The following is a 10074-nucleotide window of genomic DNA, read 5'->3' as shown; positions in this document are numbered from 1 at the left end:
ATATATATATATATCCAATATAGGAAACACCAGAAGTGGAAATCTTTATTGTTGTTGTTATTGGTGTTTGTTATTGTTGTTGTTGTTTTAGCGCAAAAAACGAAACGTATAATCTGCGTTTTGTTCGTCGCGGGAATCGAACCTCGCATTTTAGCGTGGTAAGTCTTTAAACTTAGGGCTGACTCACTGTAGGATCACTGTTGTTCGCACGCGCGCTGACGCAGCATCAATAGAAGGATATTTAAATTACGTATAAGGATGCCAAAAACGCACAGGATATAACTAATACAGCTGTTATACTGGATACATTTCACGTGTTATTGCATTAGTTTTTTACGTTCTTGGAACTTACAAACTTTAGAAAAGTACTCTGTTTAACTCCAAAGTAATTCAATGTACTGTGTTACCAGAAGAACGTGTATTTTAATTGCTACTTTTAGTTTTGTGAAATTCTGATTCCATTTTCAAATTTTCTAAGGAACAAAGAATATTTAAGTGTTTGTAAAACATGTTATTTCCAGAATATTGTAGAAGAGAAAGAAAAAAACAAACATACGTATGGTTTTCTCAAGTGCTGGATTAATTAGCGTGACATTTGTAGTACGGCGCGTGACGGCCTATTTTTATTTTCTCAGTGATGGGGGGGGGGGGCTTTCTGGCCCCTCCTTTTTTTAATATCTAATATTTTTACATGCTGCTAGTGAGAGAACCTGTTGTTAAAATATTTGAATCCCACCACTGCATAAGATGATTTGTTTTTGCAGTAATATCTTAATTAATGCACAGTTTCTGTCCTTCTAATGACTTAATTTACCGCACTTGTAAAATTTAGTGAACACCTTTGAACCATTTCCTTAGAATTAAGATTTTAAAGAGAGATCAGAATTTGAAAATCCTGAAACACCAACTGAATTCACATTGATTTTTGTCGTTATGAACTCGTTAATTAATTCATTTTTCGTGCAGGTAGTAAAGGTGTTATTCAATGTAATAAAGAGACAAGTATTAAACAAATAATTCAGAATATATTTGAGAAATGTAAATTGTACGGATGTATCTTTTTGTATATATGAGTGCGAAAGAAAAGCACTTGTATTGGGTTTCTTTTGTGAACCCATTACTGTGCAGGGATTGGTTGAAAACTGTCTGGAATGCACCTCCTGCTCTTAAAATATCTCATTACCCCTAAACTCAACCAGAATAATTTAGAATTGTATTTTACGTCATTAGAAACAATGGACGAAATAACGATAACCTCCAACTGCCTTTAGGATTTCGTTTTGCCTGCCGAAAATGTCTCGATGTTGTATTGTTAGATACAAACCACGATAATATTTATGCCAAAGAATATCAGCTCTTAATAGTTTGCCCCTGAATATGAAAGGTCCACTTTTCGAAAGCGCTCTGGGTTCTTATCGTTTCAAACTAAAAGCTTAACAACATACTTTGAAAATATTCTCTAATATATTACACGAATGTTTTGGACTCCATTACAGTTTTCAGAGCAATACATAAGTGCAGTGATTGTCTATTTTCTAATGAAAATAAAGTTAATAAGGATGTATTGGTTTGGTTTGAATTTCGTACAAAGTTACACGAGGACTATCTTATTTAAGAGACAATAATGCATAAATTACTCTTATTTAAGGGACAATGATTCATAAATGGCCCCTAAATTAGTCTTATTTAAGGGACAATGATTCATAAATGGCCCCTAAATTAATCTTATTTAAGGGACAATGATTCATGAAAATCGTGACATATATAATAGGTAAAATACTGAGTAAAACACACTGATACAGTAAGCTAATTTTTATAGCTTTCACGAGAATATAGGTGTATGTCATAATACAAGGGTAAAAGTGTTTTAATTACAAAATATAATTCATTTCTCATATGTCATAATACAAGGGTAAAAGTGTTTTAATTACAAAATATAATTCATTTCTCCCAGTCTTTGTCACGTATTTTATATTATAAAGATGATCCATTATGTGTGTCACTGTATGTGTTAGCATCCTTCAACAAGATTGGCTTGATCACAGTAATTTTTTGTAAGGTAACTGGAACTTGTCCGTCGGCGTATAGGCTGTTTTGTTTTAAGATTTTCGTCCTAGAAGGGGAATAAAGAAGCCCCTAAAATAGGACACATTTCCACTTTTGTCTAGACTTTTGGCAACCACCACCCACATTTGGCTGCCTCGACTGCCATATTTTTTGTTTGGTAACTGGAAATTGTCCGACGATGTACATGGCCTACTTTGTTTTAGGAGAAGGGGGAAAAACATCATGAAATAGGTCAAATTTCCACATTTTAAATAGATTTTTAGCTTTGAATTTAAATACATTAGTTAAATGAGCCAATTATTATTTTCCACAAAGCAGGGTACGCAATTAGCATCTGACGACATAATTATGGATTTAATTAAAAAAAGAAAAAAGGGGGACATTACCTAACATTGTTCTTTATACAATTTTTGCTTCTTTACCGGGTACCTTCAGATAGATTTTATTAACTTGAACTATTAGTAAGCCTACACCTGGACCTCAATAGCCCACCCTGTATATCGCTAACTCGCCATTTCATATTTAGAGAGAGAATAAAAGAAGTTTGTGTGGAAAGTTTGTTGCATTTCGCGCAAAGCTACTTGGGTAGTCGTCCCTAAGTTAGGAAAGGCAGCTAATAAACACCACCCGCCGCCAACTATTGAGCTATTCTTTACTAACAAAAGGTGTGACTGACCATTACATTATAACGCCCCCACGGCTGGAAGGGGAGCATGTTTGGTGGGACGGGAATTCGAACCCGCAGATTGCGCGTGGAGCGCCCTAACCACCTGGCCGTGCCAGGCCCTCAAGGCTGGAAGGGCGAGCATGTTCGGTAATGGTACATGAACCCGCGATCCGCAGATTAGAAGTCGATTGTCACAACTACCGGTCCATGCCAGGCTATGTAGAAAATGATAACACATATGTAGTTAGAACACTTTCTATAACGACCTTACTGAAGCTGAACTTGGGAATATTCTGCTGTAACATTGTTTTCGCAACTAGCAACAAATTACCGACGAGCTCTAACCCTCAAATTACTAACGTGTGCTTGTATCGCGTGCTATCGATGGCGTCTACGTATTATGTAATTTTGTTTTTGCCCATTTTAACACTTAATTATACGTGAATGACTAAAACAGGCTGGGTGAAATGGCTCATTTTTAATGTAAAATACATAGGAGACCTAAGGAACAGTTAACAGAATTACTGTAATATTGTTGTGTAATTCAATTATTAGGAACTCTGTAGCCAACAAAGTCGTGAATCTACTAACGATTTGTTGTACAAATAGTATAGAAAAGTGTGTTTATCCATTGGTAACTTTAGGGTTAAGCAGCTTTCCGATTAACTTGCACGTCCATCTAGTAAAGCATGCCCAAAAAGGTAAATATCTTGACCCTTATTATATTACACTGTTATTAAGTAGAAAGTCTGTAACTTGCCGATTCTATTTGGTGACGTCATAACACCACAATCTTTCCGCTTAACACCAGATATTGGTTTACTCTGATGACGTCATGCTGACGTCAGTTCAAATTACAGCAGATGTTGTATTTAACATAGAAAAAAGATTCGTATCCAACTAGGCTAGATGGGAGCAGACTTGTTGACAAAAATGGTAACAGCTGATAGTTTTTTGTTCTACCAAAACAGAAGTATGATCAAAACTGTTTTCAGAGTCCGAGTAATTAATTTTCAACAAGGCATTTAAGTCGCCACAAATAATACCACATAACTGACTGCCAGTTGTGTTGCTTCATCGTGTTTTTTAGGATTTCATTTTTGTCGCCTAAATGTATACAAGTTTCAGTTATAAATAAAGAAAAACTTTACTTGATATTTCGATGAATTCTTGATGTTTTGAAAAAAACTTTGAATGTAAATAATTGGAAGAATTACATCAAATGAAAAAAAAACACTAATGACTTTCTTGCCACTGAATACACAATCATATTACAGGCAGAGCTGGCTATGGCCACTGCGAGGTCTTAGGCAAGGTACAAAGTGTAGGGGGAAATCATGGTATAAGGAAATAAGAATATAAAAAAAATCTGACGAAAATTGTACAACGGAACGATGTGGTACTCATTAGGTCAACCGTATGTTTTTTGCAGCTTCATCTTTAAGAATCACTTATTAAAAAAATATATTCGCCCCCCTCCCCTCCACCCTCATCCACATAGCGAGGGGTCCTTCTCAGCTGCTGCCTAGTCTTAAGGCCTACTGTAAGTGCATGGACTCGGAAGATGGACAAACGCACTGTTGCTGTCACAAGTAATCTGTAGAGAAATTATTACAGTTGTAAGAGCATTAGATCAGCAATATAACATCACATCAAAGCCAATTTAAAAACGAGTTGAATAGCTTCTGAAGGTTACAACATATTTTTTTAAAATCTCAACTACATATTCTTGCTGTGAAATTAGCTGTTGGAACATTAATTTCGTTGAATACACACTATCATACCTACTATACCCCATCCCGGTGGCTCAGCAATAGGCTTGATGGCTTATAACACTAAAATTCGGGACTCGATCCTTGCGGTGAGCACAGTTGTACAACTTTGCGCTTAACAACAAACAAGCTACTAACCTGTACAAAACAAACCTAATACCGTTGGAATGATTTGTGACGTCGAAATACAACAGCGCAACCCAGTGGTGTTAAAAGACAACAGTGAAATCGGCTGAGCGTTGCTCCAATTTATTATTGAAATAAAAAAGTATTATTATGTGAATCTGACGCGCCTCACTGCGTTGCTTTAAGATACTATTACGAAATATATCACTGACCAAGGTAAAAGCCCGTCAGAAATGACGGGAAACCAAAACTATTCCGTATAAAACTGGCAATACACAAAATAAATATAAAATTTCATTTCTCAGGAACATGTTACATATTGGTGCCTTTGGATAAAAGATTAAACATACGATGACCATATGATTGCATACATACATGTTCTTCTTCTGAGGAAAAGTCGTCCTCTTCCCTACAGATAATTCGTATCTTCGGTCTCTTTTAGCAAAGGCTTTTTTCGCAATAATTCCCAAGCATAGATTTGCGCTAATTTTTTACTTATTTTTCACAGGCGTTGATAGGGTGCAAATGCACTTCCGCACGGGATCACGGGAGTCCTCCCATTTTCCTATTCTAATTCTACCAGCTAGACGTCATAATGATGTGGATGATGTAGTGTCACACACATAACGCCATGCCTGATCTGGTCCTGGAAACTCCCTCAATGACAGGCTTATAGCAGAAAAAGTCCGAAATGTAGGAGCTAGTAACGCCTAGTTTAGCGATTAAATTCAACTAAAATGGGAACGGATAATCAAAAGAGGAAGTATTGTAGAGAAAAAAATGGAAGTGAACTCGTGTAATTCACGAAACTCGGAGAAATCGAGCGTGACTGACCGACCTACCGACACTTGGCTTCTATATATATTAATATTCCTTATGGCATAGTGTTAAAGATTCTTTAGAAACTATGGAAGAAATTAATAAAGATTTGAATTTTGTTAAGTTGAAAGATTATAAAACACTTTTTTAATTGAAAGACAGGTGAAAAACAAAGAAATTAATTCTTAGAGAAAGGGGTCCTGTTATATTTGGAGCGAAAACACAAAAATTTATATTTCTTAAAAATATAAAAATGTATTAAACTAATGCATAGATGATAGATCTATCATCTATCAAATTTTATAAATTATTGGGGGAAAATATTTTCTAATGCAATTTCGTGCTTGCCAATTATTAGCATAACATTTCAATTTTCATAGCTGTATAAGGTATATTAATTATATAGATCTAGGGGCCTAGAGGTATGTATATAGATGATCTAACCTTAGGTATAATAATAATAATAGATTAACGTAATTATTTAGATAAGAATCTGTAGAAAAAACGTTCACCCGCTGGCTAATAATTCAACACAGATTTGCACTCACACGTAGGCCTAGGACGTTTGGCCTATAGTAGATGATATAACTAAGTTAGATCTCAACTTTACTAGCAGGCTAGGCGGACTAGGTCTACTAGATCTCTGATGAATCATTTGCCAGCAGGTAAGTGTTTTTTTATACAGATTCTTATGATCTTATCTAAATTATTATTATGCGTTGTAAACACGCGTACTTGTAAGTTGTAACGTTGTCATTAGGCCTATACATACGATTGTTAACAACCGGTTCGTGGAGGTCATTAAATTCTAAGAGCAGAATCCGGCTGAATCCCACCACTGCCGTATATACAGTTTCATATAAATTTTGTCTTTCACTGTTTGGTTTCGGACAAGGTTTGGTAGTCAATCAAAAAAACATCCTTGGCAGTGACTTCCGAGAGACAAAAGATAGATCTAAGATTGTTTTTCTTTTTTATTATTTTTACATACTTCTGATTTGATATTCGTAATGGGCAATTTAAGACAAATGTGAAAAAAAAGCAGTCAAGCATAATGTTTGTCGCAAAATTTATGCCTATTAGTTTTAATGCTTCGCCAGTTTTCGCTATTCAAACTGTGATATTATACATTTTATTTTCTGGTGTATTTATTTCTGACATTGTATACTGCTAGTAAATTTGTCATATAAGTCTAGAAAAAAGTAATATATATTTGTATTAAATATATATGACTATGCAAAAAGCAGAGAGCGCCACATGACACCCTAATATGGCGCTGTCGTTCAAAGAGAGAAAAGAGCGGCGCTTAAACGGACCTGACCTCAGTCGCAAAAAGTCAATCGATTTGCACATTCAAGAATTAGTAGAATTAATCAACGAGGAAGAAGTTTATTGTACCGCAAGCTCGTGTTCCGGGCGTATTGTTTTGATATCTCGAACTGATACAGAGGTATGTTCCTGCTCATATTTTTAATATTAATATTACTACAACAACTTGAGCAGGTTGAACAAGTGTGCTTGCTAATAGTAGTAATAGTAATATAAATACTAATAGTCTTCTATTAATATAATAACAGTTGCGAGTTGGATGTAATTACTATTATTATGGTAATTTATATTAGTTTTATCTTCTGATAAAAACAAGCATCCTACATACTAGATCTGAATGTTAAAAAAGGAGTCAACCTAGGCTTGTAAAAAATTATCTGTGTAATATAGGTTTTGGGAATAAGTTAGCTAATTGGATAGAATTAGAAGACTAGTTGGATGAAAGAAAGCAGAGGATTCAAATTCGATGACGAGGAACCCACTTTGAGACTAATAATGGCTGGATGATGACAAAATCTTGTCGAAACGTTGTACATTTGCTGTTATGTTAAACTTGTATTAAAGTTTTCTTCATTACCCATTCAAGCCATCTCCAGCCATTATAAAGCAGAGGATTAATTAAGCTGTTATTAATACAGCTTTCTAATTAACGGCTTCCCATTATTGTTCAACACTTGCTATTAAACCCGTATACCATAGATACAACCTAAAATCCCATTTGTCCTACCACTAGCAACAGCACACTGCTTGGATGGCTTAAGAGACTGATCAACTATTATACCAAGATCTCTCTCTTTCATGACACTGTTATGGTTATTCCCATCTAAATTATATCCATAATTCAAATTGTGATATTTCACGTGCATTATCTTGCATTTATCATAATTAAAACACATCTGCCATTTATTTGCCCAACTCACTAAATGATCTAAAATCCTTTTGTAAAGCAGCAACATCCTCCTCACAGCTAGCAACAACCAAGACCTTAATATCATCAGCAAATTTAAGTAATTTATTGACCATTACTTCATCTATGTCATTGATGTAAATCAACAAGAGCAAAGCCAAAGGTCCTAAGACTGAGCCCTGAGGTGCCCCACTCGTGATAATAATCCAGTTTGACTAAACTATATTTATAACTTTAACTTAGTTGGTTTACATGGTTTCAATTATTGGCTTAATACTGTTTTCCAAAATACTTTTTTTGACTTTCTTACTTATGTCTTTATTACCTAGATTCATTGTCCATAATCAAAGTTTTAATGATGATGTGATTTTTTTTTATCAAAACGAATTAGAAATGGTTTCAAGTTGTGTATTGGCATGGTGTACTGACTGGTGAGGTTGTTGGGCTCCAGATTGAAGGGTTTGCCATGTGATTCTGCTGCTGAATACACTCCAAAGTTTCAGCTGTGGGTTCACTATAAAAGTGATAGTCAGTACCATTATTTATTTCGAAGACGCAGACAAAGCCCTTGTGGTGGCTTTCTGCCTTTATTTTTCTGTAATTTAAAATTAGGGATAATTATACCTCTGATTAGGGGGGTCTCTGACATGTCATTTAGCCCAAGAGTTGCATAAAATGCCAGTCGTGTTAAAATATCAAATTTTCTTGTATATTGGGGAATGTCTTAAGAGTAAAAAACTAAATTTATATTAACAATAAATCTGTAAAAAGCAAATTGCTGAGATGGAAAGATTTTTTTGGATGTGAGACTTGAAGTTTTCATAAGTGGGTTTACCGAGTGGGATAAAATAGTTGCTGATACAAAGTTTTTTTTTATATATTAATTCTTCGTGTGCTTGTGATACCACTGAAGTGGTTTATATTTATCTTGTTTTGTTTGTACAAAATGAAATGAATATTCATTTGCACCTTGATGTACATAAACTTCCATTTCAGAAATAATTATTTACATTTTTAGATTGTATAAACACTTGTTTTATTGGTAATTCTGTTTAAATTTTGTATACCTTCAAATTATTCATTGACTACATGAACTGAAAGTCTTTTTCTTAACTAGGATGGCCAGGTTCAGAAGAAAGGGTGCACTTGGCTCTTAGTGTCGCATGATATAATTGATTGGAATGACGTTGTAAGTAACCCTTGATTTCTGAATGTTATATTAACATTTTGATTTTTTTAAGTAAACAGTTGAAGCAATTAAGTGATATTAAACCAATAAAAATGTTTTCATCTGATGTTTACTAAGTATTATTGTTTGTGTTTATAAAAAAAGTAGAGAAAGTTGTTTAACCTAACCAGTTTAAGCTGCTGTTTCTTCCAGATGTTGTTGTTGCTTTAATTTTGAATGTTCTGATTTAGTTGTTATTTTAAGTTTATGATAATATTTGTTTAACAAGACAAAGCTGTTATTTCTAATGCCATGTTAATACATTGACTGGTGTGGGAGGTTCAAACAGACCCTATTTAGACCTCAAGAAACATTAATTCCACAAACCAATATATTTACTTTCAGGTTAAACAGCTCAATCATAATCTATTCAAATATACAGAATGACCAATGGCCCCATTTCTCAGTATAGTTTTACGCTACTGACCAGGCAAATGCCATATTGTAAAATCATGTTCTGGGCAGGAGAAATCTTTCATATTTTCATTTACACTGAGGAAATTAGACTTCTGAAGTGTATTTACTGTATTGAACTGACAGTATGTAGGTGTAAACAAACAGCCACAGACTTCTGAAGTGTATTTGTGGCTGTTTGTTTACACCTACATACTGTCAGTTCAATACAGTAAATACACTTCAGAAGTCTGTGGCTGTTTGTTTACACCTACATACTGTCAGTTCAATACAGAAGACTTCTGAAGTGTATTTACTGTATTGAACTGACAGTATGTAGGTGTAAACAAACAGCCACAGACTTCTGAAGTGTATTTGTTTGTTCACATCTACATACCATCAGTTCAACACAGTATGATATGTTGCTGAAACTGGAAGATTCAAATGACGTCTAGTTTATATAATAAACGTAATAAAATAGTTAATAAACAAGAGACTCGCAAGCCTATAATTGTAACATGATTATAAAATAGATAATGAGTAGCTAATATCCATTTTATTTTTAAAATTTGTATAGGTATTTATTTAAAGATAACCTGCTTGTCATCCAGCTCTCATCATAATACTTGCAGTTTTACAAGTACAAGTACAATGTGTACAAATATTTATACTTGTACACATATCTGAGACAAATGTAGCATGAACAGAACCTCCCCCCCCTCCATCCCCTAAAACCTGGCAAGATACCCATGTTGGCTCATACCTG

General features: G+C 34.5%; 1 protein-coding gene across 1 annotated transcript in view; it reads left to right on the top strand.

Annotated features, from left to right (window-relative positions):
• Nucleotides 1-6677: 6677 nt before the first annotated feature.
• The window catches only part of LOC111086636 (tRNA wybutosine-synthesizing protein 3 homolog), a 7320-nt gene continuing 3923 nt past the window's right edge, over nt 6678-10074 (top strand). Inside the window, exons 1-2 of the mRNA XM_022390316.1 lie at nt 6678-6901; nt 8805-8878. Coding sequence (XP_022246024.1) covers nt 6722-6901; nt 8805-8878 — 254 coding nt within the window. The 5' untranslated portion in view covers nt 6678-6721. The remainder of the gene's footprint in view (nt 6902-8804; nt 8879-10074) is intronic.

The sequence above is a fragment of the Limulus polyphemus genome, unplaced genomic scaffold (genome assembly GCF_000517525.1).
Source record: "Limulus polyphemus unplaced genomic scaffold, Limulus_polyphemus-2.1.2 Scaffold1280, whole genome shotgun sequence".
In the NCBI taxonomy this organism is placed as follows: Eukaryota; Metazoa; Arthropoda; class Merostomata; order Xiphosura; family Limulidae; genus Limulus; species Limulus polyphemus.
The sequence above is the reverse complement of the archived record's forward strand: the minus strand, read 5'-3'. Positions and strand labels throughout refer to the sequence as shown.